General features: G+C 40.2%; 1 protein-coding gene across 3 annotated transcripts in view; it reads left to right on the top strand.

Moving 5' to 3' along the window:
* The window catches only part of LOC148349724 (rho GTPase-activating protein 7), a 109,480-nt gene extending 94,142 nt beyond the window's left edge, over positions 1–15,338 (top strand). For all 3 annotated transcript variants that reach the window (XM_088320938.1, XM_088320939.1, XM_088320940.1), the window contains 8 exons: positions 3,092–3,254; positions 3,364–3,562; positions 4,998–5,211; positions 6,105–6,219; positions 6,293–6,484; positions 8,081–8,310; positions 13,354–13,527; positions 14,943–15,338. In XM_088320938.1, the coding sequence (XP_088177064.1) occupies positions 3,092–3,254; positions 3,364–3,562; positions 4,998–5,211; positions 6,105–6,219; positions 6,293–6,484; positions 8,081–8,310; positions 13,354–13,527; positions 14,943–15,054 (1,399 nt within the window). In that variant the 3' untranslated portion in view covers positions 15,055–15,338. The remainder of the gene's footprint in view (positions 1–3,091; positions 3,255–3,363; positions 3,563–4,997; positions 5,212–6,104; positions 6,220–6,292; positions 6,485–8,080; positions 8,311–13,353; positions 13,528–14,942) is intronic.
* Positions 15,339–24,251: the final 8,913 nt, after the last annotated feature.

Genomic DNA, 24,251 nt, shown 5'->3' with positions numbered 1-24,251 from the left:
TGGTGATGTGTGTGTGTCAAGTGAGGTGCGTTATAAATGTCACAAAATACTGCAAACGAAGATACCAACCTATTGTGTTCGCCTTTAGTGCAGACAGCGCTGGCCAAAGGAGAAATAGTGCCTGCTTCCCGTCCTGAGTATAGCTCTGCCCATTCCTTCCGCTCACCCAATCAAATTGCTCTAGGTGCTTTGAATGAGCTTCCGGGTGAAACATTTGTTTTGGGTTTATTCTGCGCCTTTTCATCATAAAGTGTTTCAACAGTGAACCTAAATCGTTTAATGAGCTTCCATATAAAGGATTATTTAGTAACCTACTGCCAAAACAGGAGTGGCACCCTGACTGTAAACCGTAAAAATTGTGTCGTACTTACACTGACCGAACCCAATGTGTAACAGCATTGTTTTGCTTCATATGTATGACATCTGGCCCAGCATGTGGCAATATACTATAATACTGCACAAATCCTGTATTATCTCTAAGCCATATGTACTCATTAAAAGAGCAATATATGGCTCGTGAGCCATAGGTTCCCAACCCCTGGTTTTATAGAACCCCTCTCATCTTTGGTTGAAGTGTAACAAAAATGTTTATCACACAAAGGCACTTGAAGACCACTCATTATGTTCCTTAAAGGCAAAACAGTCACTGTAGGGCCAGTGATCTCCAACGTTGTAAGTACAGCTGAGCTAAGTACAGCTGCTTATGGACCTGTTCTAAAAATAGCTCACCAGTGCCGGGTCATTGTGATTTTTTTTATTGAAATATTTTTTTAAGTGGTTGAGTATTTAACGTTACTTCCAATAATTAACCTGGTAATGCTGTACTAACAATGTAGTGATAACATAAGTTATTTTAGAAAAGCATATGAAACTGGCTGTCCTTTGCACTAGCTAGTAACAAGTAGCTTGAAAAAGGTTGGAGACCTTTGGCCTATACCAGAAGTCGGGAACCTTTTTGACTCAAAGAGCCATAAAAGCAAAAAATATAAATTTTATTTTGGGAAAGAGCCACACCATATATTATGAGACAAATTTACTAAATTGCTAAACCCGCGCCCCAGACAAAAGCTTAGTCTTCAGCACATTTATTTTTGATGATTTGATAAAAAGTATGAAAATAGAATAATGCCAGAGCCCCTGTCCCAAATTCAACAAACAGACCACTTTAAACTTGTCTCTTTCTTGCAATTACTCAAGATCAGTTAAACTCCTTTTGACCCTTTTTTTCATACATATTGGTTTCAAAACCAGATGCAAGCATTTAATTTTGTAAAAACGTCACAACATTCTGAGAATAGGGAGCCTTATGTGCTTACCTTTGGCGAGAGATGGGAGGGAATGCTTGTGCTTTTTGCATAGCTCCACCCATCCCTCCCACTCACCCAATCAAATGACTAAGTTCTCTTCCGGTGTTTTGGCGTATTTACAGTTCTGTGGATTCATCATAAAGTATCTGAACACTGAACACAGACTATACTGGTATAGTGAACTTTTAAATAAAGGATTCTTTAGCGTTGTACAGCCAAAACGAGTTTTTTTCCCCCCTTTTTTTGTGTGACACCTTGACTGTAAATTGTAGTGAAAAACGTGCCCTATATATACTGCGAAGTGTTTCATCTGCATTTAGCTTTGGTTTGGCTTTACGTGTACCTGAATAGGATAGACAATCTCGATTTTGAACAAGATGGAGAAATTTTGCATGCAATCAAATTGGTCTCTGAGCCATAGGTACTCATAGAAAGAGCCATATATGGCTCGCGAGCCATAGGTTCCCGAACCCTGGCATAGACAGTTTCATTTAATTGTAACTATGCCTTTCCAAATTGATCCACCGTATTCATATAAAGTGCACCAGATTATGAGGCGTACTTTCAAATTGCTATCCAAAATACATAGTGAAAATAATGCTTTAAATGTAATATGCTTGTCAACACAGGAATCTTTGATATATAACCCTTACAATTACTGAGTCTAGAGTTGAGAGGACCTTTTTCACTTATACACAGGATTTAGCAGACCTGATAAGAGTAGAATAACACCTTCTGTCAGAAAGAAATGGAAGAGAAATAAAAGTGAAGTGGCAGTAAAACAGGGTAAATTAATGTATGTGTTGTTTTTCAGATTTTCTTAATTAATGAGGCGGTAAAACGAACAGGCTTCACTCTAAACACGCCCCACAACGCTGAATAATTTATACATTCTTTCAGATGTGTGTACACTGCTTCCAATGTAACTCCTCCCGTTGCAAAAGACAGAAAAGCTTTAATTACCTCTTCAGGAACATGGCTGATTCTGTATAAAGGGTTTGCTTCCAAGAGGTCCTTTCAAATCCAGAGGAAATATTGGCGGTGATGGGGGAAATAAGGAGCTGGGAGGCCGGCAAACAGGAGGAAGAGATTCATTAGCTGTCCTAAAAGAAAAAAAATGTCCCGAAATGTCCCAGTTTTTTATCTGGTTCCATGATTTCCTGAGCTTGCAAGCTTTTTTAATTTCCAGCCTGCACCTCCTCAACCATCAGGGACTCATGCTCACAAATTGTTCATTTGGCTCTTCCTTCAAAGGAAACACATTGTTCCATGGTCAGGATTCAGACAGTTTCCTGTGCAATTGTCCAAGCTGTTTGATGGTCTCTTTTTTTATGAAATCAATTATCTTATCGACAGCAGATCTTGATATCTTCTAGTTTCATATTATTGGAGCAAGTGTAAGTGTAAGTCGCACTAGCCCAAAAATGCATAGTTAAGAAGGAAAAATATGTATAAGTCATACTTGGCATATATTCTAAGTCGTGTTTTGGGGGAAAATTTATTTAATGAACACCAAAAACATACATGTCATCTCTGAAGGCAATTTAAAATAAAAATAAAATGGAGAACACAAATACTAAAGTTACACGAACATGAGTATCTAAGACACGCACATCAGTGACAACGTAACATATTAAGAGTGATTCAGATAACTTTAGCATAGCTAGAGATAACTCTTCACTTTAAATCACTAAATCCTAAAAAATCTTCTTCCACGGTGTGAAGTTTACCGGTAAGTAACTCTTTCAACTCAGGAAAATGCAGTACATCTGTGTTGTCCACAGGAGCGTTCCCAAACCGATGGTGAGGAAGGGCAAGGCCACACCTACCAAGCCACGCCGAGTTTTCGGCGTTCCTTTGCTCGTCAACGTACAGCAGATCGGAGAACCTCTTCCTCCCGGCATCCTCAAGGCGCTTGTTTACCTCAAGACACAATGTTTGGACCAGGTGCAAAAAAAGACAAGAACAAAAAATATTGGACCGGTGCTTGGCAAGCCTCAGATCCATGTTGCCTGCATTGGACTACACCTAAAATGAAGCCCTTGTGTGATTTCAGGTGGGCCTTTTTCGGAGGTCTGGTTTGAAGTCTCGGATCCAGAACCTGCGCGAAAGGCTAGAGTCCGACCCCGACGGTGTTTCCTACGCCGGTCAATCAGCTTTCGATGTGGCCGATTTGGTCAAGCAGTACTTCAGGGACCTGCCCGAGCCCATCTTTACCTTGAGGCTGTGCGAATCCTTTCTACACATTTACCAATGTGAGCCGGTTTTATAGTGTATCTCCTATTATTTCAAGGTACATTATTTGAAAAGTTTGGAGGAAAAAAACTAAATTAAAATGTTTGAACAAGGTCGGCATGGTAGAAACCTGGTTAGCACGTCTGCCTTGCAGTTCTGAGGTCCCAGTTTGATTCCAGTTACTAGCCTCCCTGTTCGTTGTATGCATGTTCTCCCTGTGCCTGTGTGGGTTTTTTCCACACACTCTGGTATGGAGGAATGATCCTGCTACATACAGAAATAAATCTATAAATATTTAAACACCTACAAATATATCCTATATAAATAAATGAACACATACATAAATCACGTATTTATACCTAAATGTATTACATAAATGCATTTTTTACTTTATACATGCATTTTGGCATCTAATTTGTTAAGTCAAGTCATGTTTATTTGTATATCCCTTAATCACAGAGTCTCAAAGGGCTGCACAGACCACAGATTATTGCAAACTACAGACTACTATTACACCGTCCCCTGATCTAAAATCTACATGAGGGCAAGATAAACTCAATTACCTCAACATGAGGAAAATAAAGGAACCTTGATAAGGGGCCGCGCACGAGGTAATCCCCTTCAAGGATGACCAGGCTGCATCGGATGTTGCAATAGCATATTGTCATTTATTTGTTTCTGTATTAATTTTGTCGTTTATTTTTGTCACTTAATCTGTCATATATTTTGTAACAATAACATGAAATTAAAACAATTGATGCCTTAGCTTTTCAGAGATTCGTCGATCATTGATGAACGTATCGGCTATAGGTGAAAATCTCAGTTTGACTTACAGCATTTGAATGATATATACATGACCGTATAAGTGACATAGCACACAAAAGGCACAACCAAATACATAAAAAAATGACATGAAGTTATACACAACATAATAAATAACAAAATATATGTAAAAATATGTGACAGAATAAATTACACGAGATATTACACAACAAAGTGCTCGACAAAATCACGCCAAAGTTCATGTCAAAATAAATACTAAGATCAATAAATGACAAAATATTTGTCAAAATGTTTGAATACGTGACAAAATAATACACAACAAAATACACGACCAAATGGTGTAAATATTTGACAAAATAAATGACAAATTACACGAGAATGCAGCACAGAATTCATGACTAAATATGTGACAAAATATGCGACAAAAGACGCAACTAAATATGTGACAAAATACATGACGATATAAAGGACAACATACACGACAAAATTATTTAACCAGAAAAAAGTTCCTCTGCAAAATTTGAGAACCCAGTGTGACCACGAGTTTGCCCACCTCCATAATAGACCTTTCCCCAACTTTTCCTGATCAGTTTTCACTTAGATTCCCGAGTTTTGGCCAGCAAAACCTGGTGAAAAAATTTGTATGAATAATACCAAATTTGTCATCTGCAGATTTCCCTAAGGACCAGCAACTACCCGCGACCCAGGCAGCCATTTTGCTGCTGCCGGACGAGAACCGCGAGGCCTTGAGGACACTTCTCTTCTTCCTACGTGATGTGGTTTCGTGCGTGGACGACAACCACATGACACCCACAAACCTCGCCGTCTGCCTCGCGCCCTCGCTTTTCCACTTAAGTGCCCTTAAAAGGGACACCGGCGCCAACAGGTCACAACTCTCTCAAATTTCATGTTACCATTCAATGTAAAACATTGGGTCTTTTGCTTTATGAGCATTGCTAACTCATTCATGCCAGACGTTTCTCTAAATTAGGAAGTGCCAGTGCCAGCCATTTTTGGTATTTTGACTCATTTATGAAGGCTTACAGAAAATTTAGCTCTGTAGCTACATAGGCATAGGACACATCAAAAGAAAGCTTGAACCCTTATCCCTCATTACAAAAAACTATGCTCTTAGCGTTCATTACAATAACTAATTATTGATACTCAAAGGATATCGTTTTTTTAAACACCCTCTGTTATGGATGGAGTAAATCTTAATTGTTCGATATGGCTTCTCGTGTATTAGAAGACAGACTTGAGCTGACCCACCCGGTTTCTGTGATCTTCTTTGCTTGGCGTATTCCTATGTAAAAGTAGTCTTAGACATGATCCAGTTTGAACCAGTTAAGACCATTGAGTCTCACATTGGCACATTGAAGAGACTCAGAGTCAGCCCCCCTGCATGGTTGGGCGGCTAAGTCAGTATAAGACTGACTATATTAGATAAGAGACTATTTTTGCATCATGCTGAAAAATGCTCTACAGTTGAGCATCCGGTAAATCATTAAATGAGAATATGCAGTCTCCTGGTTCTTATTTCTAGGATAGCAAGCGTGGAAGATAAGAGAGGTTCAGGCAAACATTTCATAATGGAAATAATGCTATGAATAAAATACAGCCAAGATGATTAAAAACAAAAAGGATTAAAAACTTTAAAATTACGTTTCAATTGGTAGACAGAAAGAAAAAAAATTCCTATCCGACCCCTGACTTCACTCCCAGTGGAGCAGCAGCGTTGCAACCCAACCGACCTTTTGCGTCCCATTTTATTCCTGACAGACCGAGTCACAGGAAGCACAGCCTGGGGCTCCCAGACCAACGCGACCTCAGCGAGAACTTGGCCGCCACACAGGGTTTGGCCCACATGATCACCGAAGCGCACAGACTTTTCCAGGTAGCCGCTGACCACCTCCACAAATATGCCTTCGCCTTTTCCCCAAATTTCCGCATCATTTTCCCCCGGGTAGATTCCCGAGTTTTGGCCGGCCCTGAGCCTGAACCAGGCAAGTGCAAATGAGGATCCGACTGAGGAGAATGTAGAGGAGAAGATCAGGAAGCTCCAGTTGAGTACTCAGATCCTCATCAAGGAAGCAGTGGACTCAAGTGGAGTTTGGGAGAGCTACCCTGCTCCTGAAAACGTGTCGCTGGCTTTCAAGAAGGTCAGTTATATGAAGTGAAACTCTTGGACAGCACGCAGTCAGGCTCTTTGACCCATTTAATGTAAAGTTAAAAATTAATGTAGCTAATTATTTACAATGTCCTTTTTTCAAAGAGCCCTGATGCTTTTTTTACAGCGCGCCCATCTGCTTTTGTCTTACATTTTAGCAAAGCTATTCAGTGCAGAACACATTTAATAGGAGGAATTGAGAGACGGGGGTTGGGTGTGGTAAATGACGTCATGCTCGTCCCTGCAAATTTTTTTCGTTTGGTTCTATTTGTTAGTGTAGGATGAAAACGGTGGAAGTAAGAAAAGGCCTGTACAGTCAAAACGCCAACCCAAACCCCAAAAAGGAGAGATTATTCAAGCGCGTCGAAGAAATGCACATACTTACACATGCATCATGAGGAGCTTGACTGAGGCTGCAATGACACAAGCCAGAAATGGTGGCAGAGAGCAACAAAGTTCCGAATTCCATACAGCTCTTTTAAAGTTGGCACGTTCCAACCTGTTCATAGAATGACCTAGTTCAAGATTTGTGATCTGAGTTAGAATTTATAGTTTGTTCCACATTTAGCGTAAAGTAATTACACCTGCATACATTTACATTGATTTCAAAGGGTTTTATAGTTACTGTTTGAGACAGCATTCATACAATTCAATTAGTTGTGTACAATGAGTTAAAAATGTATTTAATGTATGATATAATAAAATATTTATTGATTCATTTCTTTATTTCTGTGCCGTGATGATATTTTATCAGTGGTGGGCAGTCAGGGCTTGCATGACCTTCTCTGCTGGCCTAAAAAAATATCTGAATAATGTGATGTTAATATTTTGTCCATCAATAATAATCAAAAAAATCCAAATTGTCAGCTTCATTTCATTTCTTCTCCCAAGATGTGCTGCTTCTACATGATTGCTTTCATTCAAGCAATCACATTTCAGCCATATGTTCTTGCTAAGCTCAGAAATATACTCGGAGGCCTTCACAAAAAATCCTCAAAGTCGTGTCCCATAACATCAGTCTTCGAGAGTTGGCCATTAACTTGAAGAAATCGTGAGCCCAAGCCCACCCTGAACCGATCCTTATATCAACTTCTCTTGCACTGCCTTTTTTTTACTATTATCCACCAGTCATTTTTCTTCTTTGTCTCTGTTTATACAGTGTTGTTTAACGTAGATTTGTTACAAAAAACAAGCTTTACGTGTCACGCGTCTGCGGCGCTGCTGGACCCAGAGAACTGGGCAGCTGGGCTGGGTTTCGCCCATATCCCCTATCCTCCACTCGTGTCCTCACAAATACAATAGAAAATTTTACTTCCATTTGCGAATGATGCATCACTAATTCAGGTAAAGGCCTTGCTGCAAAATTAATAGTATGCCACTGTGTTCGATGATATATTAAACTCCCCACAACATTTTCAATTTTTTCATACTTCCAGTAGCATCTTTGAATACATTCTAGTCTGGCTGCCATTCCTCAGATAGAACGGGTTTCTGGCTTTTAAGAGAGAATAAATAACTAAAATATGAGCTGCTAAAATGTATACAAGTTTTGGGACGCCCTGTATATGCTAATGTTATTATTTTATAGACATGTTCAGACTGCCCGCTGTGGACATGGCGTGCCTCTACAGAGGTAGCCGCCGCCCAGGAAGTTTTGATGCAAGGCCTCCTGGGGGAAGCACAGCCGTGGGACAAAAGGGCACAGAGGGCCACCGTTATCCAGACCCTGGGCCAGAACGCTGATGTTTACCGATACCTCCTGCAGGGACAGGACACCAGACTGGGCTCATGCCTGCCCCGAGAGCATCTGCTACTCAGGTAATCGTGGCGTGGCGTTCGTGAACATAACGGCTCTTTGATAATAGAGGGGATTATGACCCTTACAAACACAACGCATCACCTATTTACTCACTGCAAGACAGACTATGCAAAATACCCCGACAATATTAGCAATCTAATCTAATGGCGTTGTTGTCTGGTACCAGTGAAGCGGATTAGAGCCTAAATAGGCAAGACGAGATTGGTTTCACGCTTTTTGGGTGGACCCAAGTAAAGGGAAGCTGGAACTGAGGCAGGGGTGCTCTAAATACGGATGGCATTTAAAAGCAAAACCAGGAATATTGTGACGAACAAATTGAGTCACAAAACAAATAACATGTCCAAACAAAATCAAACCTGACAATATTCAAACCAGAAACAAATACTGAAATGAAAATGCAATGACCCAACCACCGAAGGACCCTGTGGGAATTGTCCATTCTCTCTGTCCCTATTTGACCACACTTCTTCCCCGTCCCGGTGGCGAGGAGGTACCCTTGGCCGCTTCTGTTACCTGTCGCGGCGGCAAGGAGGTCCCTCGGCCACTTCTGTTTCTTGTCCCAGCAGCGAGGATCAGGTCCCTTTGTCGTCCAAGCCCCGGTGGCAAATAGGTCCCTGCCCTGGCTGCGTTGAGGGTGTTCTCAGCTGCTTCTGGCCGTGTATGGGCGAAGACGTACAAGGATCTTCAGCTGTCCTCCTTTCCAGTGAAAGTCCATTTGATGCAGCCTCCTTCATTTTTTGGAGGGGGTGCGGGGTCATCAGGCTTCACTAAATTTTGGTCCACCTCCGTAAAAAGTAACAATCTGTGTTATTATTTGATGGTATTGATGATGGACCCATGTGGGGGAGGCAGGGACTGTAGACAGAGGCGCTCAAAACGAGGACAGTATCTATCAACAAAATCAGGACCAAATTACGAAACAAACAAGTGGCAACAAAACAACTTACAAAATGCCCTAACACAAAAACCGAAACCTGAAACTGGAAAATGCAAGTAGCAAATTAACAAAGATACCACAAATAAACAAACCTGGCGTGGTGGGAAAAATGACACAAGACGGATGACAGGAGGTCATTATCATATAAAGTTGTAGATTTTAAGTGATTGGATTAAGATTTTTTAAGGGACCATTTACTTCAAATTTGTTTTGTATGAAAATTTGTTTAATTTTGTATTTCATAGCAATGAAAAGCACCTTATTGTAGAATTAGAATAGAATAGAATTTACTTTTATTGTCATTCTTTGTTACCATGCACACAGAACAAAATGTCGATACACCTGACCAGTGTTCCCTCTAAGCTGTGCGCGTGCGCAATTGCGCACTGCTCGCACATTCTCGGTGCACAAGAAAATCTAGCCAGCACACAAAAATGAGAGCTCAAAATTACTTATTAAGAAGCTATTTAAGTCAAAGCTACAGTGCATGAAGGTAAAAATACACGGGTTCCCCTGACTTTGTGTCCTAAATGCGGTATTTTGAAGTCGAACGAAGTTGAGTAAAGTTAGTAGAGTATGTCGAGAACCGGTTTCTTTGGCTCGGCTCACTAAAAAGGGTCCTAAACGGCTCGTCAGGTTGTTTTTGCTTCTTTAATCCCAACATGAACAAATATTAAGTGAAATTATGCACAAAATAACTTAAAGGAAGGGGGGAATGGAACAAAAATGAAAAAAATACCAAAATGAAAAAGTAGTGAAAAGCTGAGAAAAAAAGGAAACAAAAGGAAGAGAAAAAAAGAAGGAAAAATTTAGAAAAAAGACAGAAAAAAAGAAAATGAATAAATGTAGGAAAAAAGTAAATAGAGAACAAAAAGAAAGAAGTAACAGCTCGGAAAAAATAAACACAATGAGATTTTTTTAAACGAATTTTTTAAAAAAGTAGAAAAAAAACACCGAAAAAAGAATAAAAAGTTTGTGTTGCATTCAAATAATTTCCAATTATCTCAAGTGAATCGTGTTGCCAATATTGTACTTCCACTAAAAAATGTGATTAAGTACAGTTCTGTATCTTACAATCGACTAAATAAGCCCCCAAAAATATTAATATTATGTGACAAAATATATCAGGAAATAAAAAGAAATGGATATCTTGTGAAAGAATTGTAAGAACAAACAACGTATGTAGGCCGTACAACCTTTACAATAGTACATGAGTCAATTCATTCAAAAGAGAAAAATAATTTTGCATTGCCGGAAACTCAGCAAAATGTAACTTGATGTCAAGTTTTGGATATGTTTGATAATTAATTATCTTGCCACACCTGGGATTATGGTGGCTCACTGTTGTTTCAAGCGTTGCTCAACGACTTTGTGTGAAGGCTCAGACCCGTGGAAAATTAGAGGGAACATTGCACCTGACCCGTGCAGTTAAACTGTAGCGATCCGATGCAGCCGCAGCCAAACGAGGCGCAGCCATTTTAGTCATTAGGTGACCAAACCCTTAATGCCGAGCGCCAAGCAAGGAGGCAATGAGTACTTGTAAGTCTTGAGTATGACTCAGCCGAGGCTTGAACCAGCGACCTTCCAGTCTCGGAGCGGGCGCCCTACCATCTAGGCTACCGAGAATGTCTTAATGAAATGATCTACATTCATATAGCGCTTTTCAAGTCAAGACTTCCCAAAGTGCTTTACATTGTGCTTCACATTTCCCAATAGTGGCCGTGCAGCCATGTAAGGCGCTAACCTGCTTATTGGGGGCATTAGGGGTTCAGTGTCTTACCCAAGGACACTTCGACATGTAACACGGAGAAGCCGGGATTCGAACTGCGATCTCTTGATCCCAAGACGAGCGCTCTACCTCCTGACGCGCGCGTGTGTGTGTGTGTGTGTGTGTGTGTGTGTGTGTGTGTGTGTGTGTGTGTGTGTGTGTGTGTGTGTGTGTGAGAATGGGTAAAGTGTGATGCACATTGTTTACTGACTGGTTATAGAAATGCAGTGCATTTACCATTTGACAAAAAGCCAGAATTCCCATCAATTTCAAGTAAAAAAATAGTGTCTGAAAACCGGTTGTCTCGTTTTAAATCTGGGTGATTTTTTTTTTCCCCCCGAATGACGCTGATGAATATTTAATCCCAGCCTGGAGTTGGATGAGATTTGACAGCGAATGTGTTTCCTTTTGTCATGCTCTCTTGTTTTTTGTCAGTGTAAGTGAACTCAGCGTTACCTCTGAGTCAGTCAGATCTGTTTTTTTTTTCATCCTTTTTAATTATTATTACTATTGTGAAGTTCCACAAATCACAAAGATGTAAGACGTCCTTGGACTTTTACATGATTTGTGAGATGTATTTAGAGCGCCAAAAACATTTCATGACATTTGTGAATGTGAACTATTAAAACGTGCATTCATTAAAAGCAAGGACAAAGATTACTTAGCATGCAAATTCTCCTAAATGTCAATCGGAAAAACAGATTCAGGTCGTCTTAAATGGAAGATCTAATTCAATACTACTACTTTAAAAACGCATCCTCTGATTTAAAGCCCAATTTGAAACCCCATTACTAATTTGGAATACTATTTAAAAACTCCTCATGGTTTTGATCACTTTAGACCAGGGGTCTCAAATTGACAGCCTAGAGGATGATTGAGCCCCCCTGTCTTAATATGAATGTTAAAGGGACAGTGTGTATTACCTGCCCACTAGATATTGCTGTATTCTGCCGTGCCACCGAAAACGACAAATTGCGGGGACTCAAAGCGACCAAACGCCCCTTATTACTCACTCAGAGACAGACAATTGCTCGCTCATTCACACATAGGGACAATTTTGGCCGGCCAATTAACTTGAAATGCATGTTTTCTGAATGTGGGAGGAAACCGGAGTGCCCGGAGGAAACCCACGCAAGCACGGGGAGAACATGCAAACTACACAAAGGAAGGTTCGATCTCATGACCTCAGAACTGTACCGCAGACGCGCTAACCACTCGGCCGCCGTGCTGCCCGATTTAAAACCATATATGACAAAATATACTAATTTGAAACCTGTCATGGTCTTGATCACCTTAAACTCTTAATTCAAAACCTTTCATAGATTGGATCAACTAATTTAAAATCAATACTCGTTGATTTAAAACACTATTTGAAACCCTAACACTAACTTTAAACCCCCATTAGAAACCTATTAAGGTTTCAATCACTTTTGTGTCCTAATTTAAAATAAATACACTACTACTTTTAAACTCCAACCTTTATTTAAAACTGCATCTAAAACCCCAATACTATATTTGAAACACTATCAACAAACTTTTCGTAGTTTGGATAGATTTTAATATACAAGTAATTTAAATACGATATATTGCCACTTTGAAACTCAAACCCTGATTTGAAACTCACACACTAGTTTGAAAGAGATAGCCTTATAATCATTATTCAAAATCAATTTACTACTACTTTAAAACTGCTGCCATGATTTAAAACCATATTTGGAAGCCCAATACTAACTTGAAACCCTATTTAAGAAGTCAAGTCAAGTCATTTTTATTTGTATAGCCCTTAATCACAAAGAGTCTCAAAGGGCTTCACAGGATTACGCGGACTATTATTTCAGACTATTATTACACCATCCCCTGATCTGGAACCTACATGAGGGCAAGGAAAAACTCAAAAACCTCAACATGAGGAAAATGAAGAAACCTTGATAAGGGACCACACATGTGGTATCCCCCTTTCAGGATTACCAGACAGCAAAGGATGTTGCAATTACAAATAATACAAATAAAAGAACATGGTTAAAATCCCCTTAAAGTACCAATTCAAAATCAATGTTCTACTTCCTTGACCTCCGACCTTATTTTAAACCCTATTTAGATACCGTAACGACTAGCATTGCATTGCGCAATTAAAATATTGGGAAATTGAATGCATTGAAAAGTAATCCTTATTTAAAAACAAAATTGAGTATTATTTTATTTTTGAATAAAACATATTTATCTTTAGCAGTTAGCTTCAGTATTGTTCAGCACAACATTAGCAACTAGTATGAGCAAATTATTTCATTTTCAACATTTGAAAACCCCGAACTTAAAAAGGAAACACGTTCGTTTTAGGACGTGGCAGTCAGAGGTGAACGACGGGGCGCTCTACTTGTCGTCCGTGTCCACGCGACACCCAAACGCACCACCGGAGGGCGTCAGAGTGCACACGCATGCTTGCCTCTACCTGCTGGAGCCCGTTTCCACCCGCAAGACCCGCATCACGCACTTGTGCCGCACTGACACAAGGTACGATACTGGGAAATTTGGTATCAATCCGATACAAGTAAATACAAGTTAGTATTGATATATATATATATATATATATATATATATACCGATCCAATCTTTTTCACCTGGAAATTTCGTGATTGATGAATATTTGAAGCAATTTCTTTTGGTTTTTTTTTTACTCCACACTAAGGTGTAAGTTTCTTAAAGGGACAGTGTGTAATATTTAGTGATTCCTAATGGTACATAAAACTTTCATTCCGTTAAAAAAAAAAAAAACTTCAACTTTTATTCCAATGTTATTCTAAATAAAAAATAGATAAAATAAAACATAGGTCGAGAATTTTTTTAATTTTACACAGTGGAATCCCCACCGCCATGTTTGTCTGGCAGGATACCGCCATGCTGTGCTCTGTGGCACTGGCCCTTGCTGCCCAGACAGTGCCATCTAGTGGTCAAATTTTACACACTTGGGCTTAAAGTACATGTATTTTTCAAAGATAACATCAGCAAAAATGAATTTAGATCAATTTTGTCTCACCAAACAAGCTAGTTACACTAAATGTATAAACTCTATACCCAATTTTCTTTTATAAAAGCGAAATATTTTATGATCTGCATTTATACAATGCTTTTCAAATTACTGAAGACCTCCCAAAGCATTATATGATGTGCTTCACAATTAACTAATCACACACGCACACAATGATAGTGGTGTCAGATATGGAAGGCCTACCTGCTTATCGGGGGCTTTAGGGGTTACATTTAACTTGTAGGAGCCAGGAATCAAACTTGCAACTTTTCGATCCTGAGACAAACGCTCTACCTCCTAAGCTACTGATGCCCCACTATTACCTTATTTTCGTCTTTTGCCTTTTTTCTATTTTCATGGATTATTCATTTCCCCTACTTTTTTTTTCCTTTTTATCATATTTTTCATTTTTCTTCTTGTTTTTTGTCCTTATATTTCTTCTTCTTTTCTTAGTATTCTTTCTTCTTTCTCCAAATTGTCCCCCTTTTTTGTTTTTGCGTAGTATTTTGTTCTTTTTTCTTTATTTTTTTTCTCTTCCATTTTTCTCTTCCGCTCTTTTACTTTATTTTCCTTTTTCTTCTATTTTCCTTTTTTTCCCCTTTTTTGTTTTGCTTCTTTTTGCTTCTCTTTTGTCTCCTTTTTAATTCTTTATTTCTTTATTCTTGGCTTTTTCTTGTTTTTTTCTTTCTTTTTCTTCCTTCAAAAAGGTATGGCAAAAATGTGGGGGGAAATGGTGCGTTTTATTCACTTTGAGTTAAGTTTGTATTCTACCTTGTGCTTTTAAGCTCTCGTTTTTGAATGCGGAACGAAATACAGCTACATCTACTGGTCAAACAACACACACTGTCCCTCATTCTTAGTTGTTGTTTATCCCTTCAACATTTACTGTGTTATTCTCCAGGGGGCGCTCTCCGGTGTGGCACCAAAAAGTCAGCGGACATCGTATGGTCGCCGCCCTGCTGGCCATCAAAGCATTTTTCCAAGGTCAGGGCAACGATAACGAATTTTTTTAGCCCAAACGGCAAAGGACGCCAAAGGAAGGACAAAATAACAAAAGACTCACACTGGAACACAAACAGGAAGTGGCGACAAGGACAGGAAGTGGAAAAGCAGGAGCCATCTACCTCCTCGGCAGTTAAATAAAAACATCTGTCGTTGCCTTTTATGGCGTGTCCCGACACTCGTGCCTGAGGATCAATCAAACGCTCCTTAGTATTTAATGAAACTTCAAGTGATGTATATTTAAGCATTGCTGCATTGCTGTGAGGGAAATAATCAAGCAATGCTTCTGATTAAAAAAAAAAAAATTCTTGTAAGGACGCTTACTGTCTTTTTTTATTGAGTTTATTGGCAAAACAGCTTCATAAAAAGAAAACTACAGATGCAGGCTGGCGGGTCGTAAGACTGTTGAGACGCAAAGAGTAGGATGTCACCAGTCACTGAAATACATCGCACCACATATTATCGGAAAGCTTAAGCTCTTAGAATACAACCTTCGTTGACTATTTCAAAATATACTCATAACTGAAACATCACGACCAGTCTGAAACAAGATACCTTAAAACAATGAAGCCAGTATAACTCACCAATATAGTGCCCTGGAAGTAAACTGATGAAACAATTCTCCACAAACATGATCTCGTTACATTTGCAACATACCATGAATCGATCGTGAAATATTCACCTAAAAAAATCACTATAATACCAACAGATGAAAAAAATCGACCTAAATGCATTTTTGCATCATTCGATGATCCGTGTTGTGTTCCGTCCATTTTGCCTTGTAATTCCCTTTAACAAGTAAACAAAATCATAAGATTTTTTTTTCCATGTGGCCGTGGGCTCCAATTGCAATCTTTTCACGGTCCACAGCCTGCAATAGCCAATGAGGGCCTGTAATAAAACAAAGGACATGCTTTACTTTAGCTCCAAATAACTTCTGCCAATAGTGACCGATTCAGATGACGATTGACACATTGGTTAGCCAATCAAATTCCCAAAATAAATATATGCATAAGTTTGGGGTGTATACAAATAACCAAAATAAACATGGTTAATACCACTTGCAAAAAATTTTACACACGATTATGATGATGATAGAGACATGAAAAGAGAAGTCAAACATTTAAGACTCTTAAATTTTCACAATATCTAAAAAATTAGCCAAAGTCAAATATACTGTTAAAGAGGTTTTAGACAGTCCATCTGGAATCTCCAACTGGCCATTGTATTTTATTTCACTGTGTGAGGTTTGATTATGTTGTTTTGCCAAAATTATTTGCCATAATTCTCCATTACAACGTAATGTTAACGTAACGGAATACTATGGGAAAAAGTTCAGCCTAAACAAGGTTTTTTCAAACGTGGCACCGTGAATAAAAATAGTGTGATAATGGGATAAAGCCTAATGCCTTGTTTCATTATACCGATTATCGAAGTGAATTTGTTGCTAGGACTGAGTGCAATGATCATCCGGCTTGCTCTGTCCACTCCACGCATCGGCCCGGTATTGCAGTACCTCCGGGAACGGTGCATCCACAATGATCGCAGCAAGGCTTCAGGGCTAGGACCTTAGCTTGGCCTTTTGGCTGAGAGTAAGTGTCCCAGCTCCTAGGCTTTGTAGCGTATTATGAACTGACCGATAACGGATAATGGATAATGAATAACGAAGATAGAACAATAACCCTTAAAAACCCCAAAACCCCCGATCGCAGCAAGGCATCAGGGCTAGGACCTTAGCTTGGCCTTTTGGCCGAGAGTAAGTGTCCCGGCTCCTAGGCTTTGTGGCGTATTATGAACTGACCGATAACGTATAATGGATAATGAATAACGAAGATAGAACAATAACCCTTAACCCTATTCACCAGCAGAGCATAAAAGTAAAAAAAAAAATAATCATTCCGAAAGAATTGACGCTCAGTCAAAGTTTTTTTTAAATTATAAAACTTCTACACCTGCTTTTATGTTATATATATATATATATATATATATATATATATATATATATATATATATATATGCTGTCCCTGTGTGCCCTGCGATTGGCTGGCAACCAGTTCAGGGTGTCCCCTGCCCACTGCCCGGAGATGGCTGGGATGGGCTCCAGCCCCCCCGCGACCCTAATGAGGATAAGCGGTACGGCTGATGAGATGAGATGAGATGAGATGTCCCACCCTGAATTTTTGAGTCTGAACAATAGCACATAACAAAAAAAAAAATGTTTACTGCTTTTTTGGGGGGTGGGGTAAATGTCATTTTACAGGGTTATCAGCCGTTGCAGGCATAGGTAAGCTCTTGAGCCCAAGCCTGAGCTAAATTTTTTAGTTACCTACCTGTCATTATTTTTTTTGTCTGCCTCTCTTTCTGTTAAAATGCCACTTCTTGAAGACGTACTGCTGCTGTGGTTTATGGCCCAGTTTTCAATCCTTTAAAATGACCGATGGCCATAAAAATTTTCCGTCAATAATAATAATAATAATTTCCTTGTATTGTCATTCTGTGTAACTATGTACACAGAACGAAATGTCGATTGCACCTGACCCGTTGTAGCGAGCCGATGCAGCCGCAGCCAACAGAGGGCGCCGCCGACCACTTTTTAAGTCTTAGGAATGACTCGGCCGGGGCGCGAACCACCGACATCCCAGTCTCAAAGCGGGCGCCTTACCATCTAATGATAAATAAGTGTTGGTTAATGTGACCTCTCCAAACACAGAAATATAAAAGATGTACATGATTTCACAGTATCGTTTTCTTGATTTTGTTTATTTTATGCCCTTACATCTGGTTGCAGGAAACTCATCATTGTACGAGGCTGTTGATTTTACTGATTGCGCAATTCGTGACCAGATTACACATTAATGTCAGACTGACGGATGCCAGGACTATGTGAACTTTTTGTATTGACAAGTTTACTTTGTTTACATTGATTAATACTGACAAACTGCACCACCTTTACATTGATGCAGGGAAGTGCAGTGAGGTTGGTGTTTGGTGAGGCACAGTCAGATTTACAGATACATGAACCTACATCTTTTTCAGCATCTAATTGCGGGAACAGGAAAGCAATATGTATACTATGAAATTGAAAATTCTTTCATTGTCGTAGCTTAAGTCTATGCTCTGCTCGGAAGGAATAAGTAAAACTCAACTCAATTTATAAAACACTTTAAAAAAGACACAATTGAAGACAAGTTTCTGTAAACAAATCTAACATGGTTGACAAAATAGCCTTGAATGAACCATAAAATCATGAAAACACTTTGAAAGTAGCCAAAGAAATAAAATGGGTTTTAAGACTAGTTTTAAAACTGGAGCCTGTCTGATGTGAGGGGGCAAAATTTTCCAAAGTTTGGGAGCACCAACAGAAAAGGTTCCATCCCCTATAACACAGGTGTCAAACAGGTGGCCCGCGGGCCAAATCAGGCCCGCTAAGGGATTGAATCCGGCCCGCGAGACAACACTCAGAGAAGCGCAAGAGAGAAACGAGCTGCAGGTTGAAATATGTCAACTTGATGTTGCCAAAGCCAGGTGCCTCTCACAAAGACACTGTACTTGTATTTCTTTTTCTCTCTCTGTCTCTCTCTTTTCCACCCATTTTCTCCCACTCTCTGTCTCTTTCACTCTCCATGTCTCTCTTTTTCTCTTCCTTTGTTGCTCTGTGTCTTTTTTACTTCTTTTGCTCTAACTTCCTTTTAGGCCTTTCTCTCTTTTCTCTTTCTACCCTTCACTCTTTCTTTTCTCTGTTCTCCCCTTCTGTCACATATTTCACTTTGGATTTGTTTCTTCCTCTCCCTTTCTTTTCCCCCTCTTTCACGACTTTTTATCTTTTGTTTCTCACGCTCTCTCCCTCTCTCTTTTCATTCTTTGTCCTGCCCTTTCTCCTTTCCCTCCCTCTTTCTCTTATTTCTCTTTTTCTTTTTAATTTTACTAGTCCGGCCCTCGACAGAACGTTTGTTCTATCGTGTGGCCCCTGAGTTCAAATGAGTTTGACTAGGTGGAGTCCAAACTTTTCAGAAAGCCAAATATGGTAAGCTGAAAATGTTTGAAGGCTGACTATTCAGCCTGGCATTTTTTGGAAATTCCTCAATTCGCCCTCCATGAAAGGTTTGCAGTGCTTGGCGGCAGTCGCGACCTCGTAGCACGCCTTTGTAGCATATTCAATTGACTCGCAGGGTCTTGTGGAAAAGCACTGCTGCGCCTTTAAAACAGCTTCCATTTGTTTGTAGTTAGCATGTTTCATCTTGCAGTGCCTCTTGATATTATATTCTTTAAAAATAGGTCGTCTCTTGACAAAATGGTGTTTGGATTTTTGGTGAAAAAGTACTCTAATTTCCACGTGTACTTTTTTTATTTACAGTCGACATGTCGGAAATTGGGTAGTTAAAATTTTTCTCAGAAATCCAAGGGCAAGGTGGCCAAAGGGCTACTGCCATCACCTGGTGGTGAGGGTGTTTTTTTTTTCTGGTACAAATGTATTTAATACAGCGGTCAACAATACTGGTGGGCCACATTCAACCCGTAGCAAAAATCCGGGAATTACCAGTCAGAGGAAAAAAATTGGCATCAGTGCATTTCGTGTAGAACATAAGGACACACCCAGTCAATTTCCGTTCCTGAATTAGGCACCTGGCTTAGATGAAGTCTTCTCATTAGCCAGCAGTTAAAAACAGTTCAGTTATCATGCCTTGGAGGGCTCCTGGAGTAAGTGGATTGGCAAGAATCATGGCTTCAACAAGAGATGTCTATTGAGACCAAAGACAGTATCGTCAAACTTCTTGAAGAAGGTAACTCTACTCGTATGGTTGCCAAAAATGTGGGCTGTTCACAGTCAGCTGTATCGAAAATTTGGACCAAGTACAAAAAACATCGGAAGATTGTTTAAGTCAAGCATACTGGTAGGCCAAGGAAGATATCTAGGGAATGATAAACTCATTTTCCAAGATGACAATGCATCTTACAGAGCAAAAACTGTGAAAGCATTAATTGGAGAAAGACATACCAAGTCAATGTCATGGCCTGCAAGTAGCCCAGATCTCAACTCAATTGAAAACCTGTGGTGGAAATTGAAAATAAATTGTCTACAGCAAGGCTCAGTTCTGCAAAGATGATCTGGCAATTGAAATCAAAGAGAATTGGCACCAGATTGATGAAAAATAAAGTTTGTCATCAAGTCCACGCCTCAGACACTGAAAGCTGTCATAAAATACAAAGGTGGAGCAACTTAATACTAGTGATGTTTGGATTGTTATTTCTTTGTCTGTTTTTCATGATTCCATACTTTTTCCTCAGAATTGAGTGATTCCATGTAATCCCCTGCACTTGCTCTATCAAAGTAACATTTACTGACCATTACAAATGTTTCTTATCAATTTATTTTCGTGTTTTTGAATGCCAATATGTTGCACTTTAGAATGACCTTACGATTTTTTCTAATGTTTATGATCTGAGTTTTTTTTCTACAGAATAAAATGTCTGAGTAAGGGCTTGCCTAAGACTGGAGATTGCATACTTTTTGCTAGGGGTTGTATTAACTTTTAGAAAGGCCGCAGGCCAGTAAAAATATGATCACCCACCGTAACTGGCACTTGGGCCGGACTTTGGACATGCCTGTCTTGGAACTTGGTACCTCCAGCAGCTGATCAGCTGACCTGAGGCACTGAACAGGAACATGACAGAGAAGCAACACACTGAGGTAAGGAGGAGAAAGGCCATTTAATGATTTAAAAACAAATGACAGGATTTTAAAATGAACCCTGAAATGCACGAGCAGCAGAAGAACCGGCGTAATGTGCTCTTTCTTACGTGTGTTAGTTAAGATGAGCAGGAGCACTTTGGACCCGCTGTAGGTGTAAGATGGAAGACTGGCTGATTCCATAACACAATGCATTACTGTAGCCCAGCAGAGACGTGATGAAGGGATGAATCACAATCTCAAAATGCTCACGTATGAGGAAAAACTTTCATGCAATGAGAAATAAAAATTGGATGGCTTGACTCGCTGATAGCATGCTCATATCACAAATTATATTGTCTGGGAATGAGGTGTGCGCCAAATCAGAATCCCTTGTCTCACTATTGCCCTCTGCCATGAGGCAAAAGAATTGCGTGCCTCACTCTGAATCTGTGGACGCTCAAAACAATAATACGTTACATACTACTTCTCTTGAACAAAAGCCTCGATGGATATGAAAAAAACATGGACGGCTTAACAAGCTGTTAGTTTGCTAATACCTTAACTAATTCTATTGTGTCAGGCTGAGGTGTGGGCCAAATAAGAATCCTTGTCTCATTATCGCCCTCTGATGTGAGGCAAGAAAATTGCATGCCTCACTCTGGTTTGCAGGCTTGGGGCGTCGTTGATGTCATGCACTTTCCGGACATTTTCAACATCTTACCTAATGTTTACTATTATGTGTACAGTAATGCTAATTGTAATTCACCCTGGTCAATCCTGGAAGGGGGATTACCACATGTGAGGTCCTTTCTCAAGGTTTCTCCTTTCTCCTCACACTGAGGTTTTTGAGTTTTTCCTTGCCCGCATGCTGGTTTAAGATCAGGTAATTGTGTAATTTTGTAATTGTAATCCTGTGCAGTCCTTTGAGACATTTTTGTGATTAAGGGCTATATAAATAAATTTGACTTGACTCTTCACCTGCAGACATTTGGCACCGTAATTCTGTCTGTATAAAAAAAAACATTATTTCGAATCTGATGTATGTTTTGGTACATATGTATACATAAAATGGAAAAAAAATTCAGAAGAGCGTGAAACATGAAAAAAAAGATATTAATAAAGATGCCAATCACACAGTGAATCAAAACGAGTCACCTCTAGCGTCAGATGCGCTCTCCTCATTTGCATCCATTTACCATATATCTCGATTTCATCCCAGATGCGACGTTTTAATCTCTCCCTGCCACATGCGACAAGACCGGCAAATAAATCAGATGAATAAAAGACACTTTTTTTCATGGCAAAGGACAAAAAACGCTTTTGAGGAAAGACAATCTATGCACATGACTAATAACATTGAATACACATCGCTTGCCTGCGGGCTGCTTAAAAAGTCACTTGGAATTTATTTTTGTTTGTGGAGCACAGCACAGCTTGAAGTGGCCCCCCAAATGAACATCAAAACAAATTGCTAGCGGCCAGACGCATTATTCACCAGGAAACTAGTTGACGCACATGTCCCTTTTTGTACTTTTTAGCCTTTAGGTCATGATTAGGCTACAAATAATCTAGTCATGAGATGAGTCATCGAATCAGAATCAAAGTCGCATAGGCTAGCAGCAGCGGCTAGGCTAACACCCAGATGCTAACGAGCATGGAAATAGCTGGATTGAGATCATGATTCTGGACCAATCTAAAAATCATTTGACATTTAGCATTTAATCAAATACATTAATCATGTCAATCATCACAATTAGATACTGAAGACTTTTTGTCGCCTTCCACGAAAGTGTTTTGTGCTCGTAGAGACAGAAAATCAAATAAAAAAATTGCAAGAAAGCTCTTTAAGAGCCCGAGGAGGCAGTACACTGGAGAGCTTTTTGACACACAGACACAGATGGGGAGGAATGTCAAGAAACCCCTTACGGGCAGCCTGGCAAATATCGACTAAAACCAACTCCCTGGGTAACACAAGGTTTGGTGCTACCAGATGATTCTCTACAAGAGGCTGATGTGGCCCTTGAAATGAGTAAGATCGTCTCATTTGCTGTGACTAAATGGGATGGATAAGCCAAATCATTCATCAGAAAGTGGCTGGGATTGCCACCTTGCCTTTTGAAAACGGACCTCTTTGCGAGAATTCAACGCAGCTCCCATTGTAGTCCTCAGGCTGGGATAATGCAGGAAAAGACCATGCTTGTCCTCGAGCTAAAAGCATCAGCTCACCAGTCAGTGAGGGGTGATAATGCCAAGGTCCCTACCGGCAAAAAGTGGAGCATCCAAGCCAAACAGCCAGCATAAAGAGATCATACGCAGAGTCCAGGCAGGACGAGCGGGCCTGGGGTAGGGAGAAGCTCAACAGTTTTTTGTCTAAAGCTAACTGCAAAGAGAAGGAGATGGTGGTGGCAGAGGTGTTGAAGATGGAGCACTAAAAAATTAAGGCAGTGTCAAGAGAGCTAACAAGGAAGCTGGAAAACTTTAGAGAGTGGGAATATCAGTTGGACTGACAGGTGAAAGATGCACACTCACGAATATCCTTCCTAATGCAACGTACGACACAGTACAATGCCCTTGCAGCCTTCACCATTGGTTCAGAAATGAGTAATTCTGCGCACACTGCAATGCTACTAACGCAAGCCTCCAGCATATCTAGTCAGGCAGCAAGAAAGGACTCTCTCAGCAAAAATTATCAGCAGGGAGCTCCACCAGCTTTGTCAAGGAAGGGAAGATCGAAGAAGCACCAGGTTGAGACACACCAAGGCCCTTCTTCCCGGACCAAGAGTGGAACATAAGAGTCTATCTTAAAGGGCAGCTCCAGTTCCCGTGGAGATCACGATAAGATCGCTCTGCCCTAAAATTGTGGTGTGGTCCACTAAAGCAAGAGTGACGCACCTCATCGAGCTCACCGTGCCATCAGAAGCAGAAGGCCGCCATCAGAAGCAGAAGGCCGCCTTTGAGCGCAAGAAAACCAATTACTTGGAGCTGGTTGGTAGGCAACAGTCTAACGGTGGAGGTCAGCTGCAAGGGCTACATGGGGCAGTAGGCCACACGCCTCCCAAGGGTTGCATTTGTGACAGGAGGGAATAGAAAAGGGCAATAAAAGACCTGTCAGAAGTCCAAGAATAACAGTTTTGGGCTTTGATTGAGGAGGAAGGACAGGAGTTGAAGGGGAAAAAAACACTATAACCCCGAAATCAACTGCAGTGGGTGGCAGGGATACGTCTCCATCACTGCTTCGCCACCAGGAGGCGTTCTAGTGATTAAAGGAGCAAAACATTGAAGATTGGTGGTTCCTAGCTGACGAGCCTGCAGCTGAGCCATGGGCACTGGAGGAGGTGCGACAGGCAGAAAAGCCAAGAAGGAAAAGCCAACTACCTGTATATGTTTGGGAACAACTGTGGCTTTGTCACACGCAGATAAGAGGATACTGAAGCTAATGTATTAGCAAGTGAGAATCAGTCAGGTGAGTATAGCCCGACCAATGGTTTCTTTTACCTTGCCTTTATTGAATGTTAAAATAAATTTGCAGGAAGCACA

This window comes from Urocampus carinirostris, chromosome 17 (assembly GCF_059441175.1).
Source record: "Urocampus carinirostris isolate Australia breed hairy pipefish chromosome 17, RoL_Ucar_1.0, whole genome shotgun sequence".
NCBI classification, from domain to species: Eukaryota; Metazoa; Chordata; class Actinopteri; order Syngnathiformes; family Syngnathidae; genus Urocampus; species Urocampus carinirostris.
This window is presented reverse-complemented; position numbering and strand designations above follow the sequence as displayed.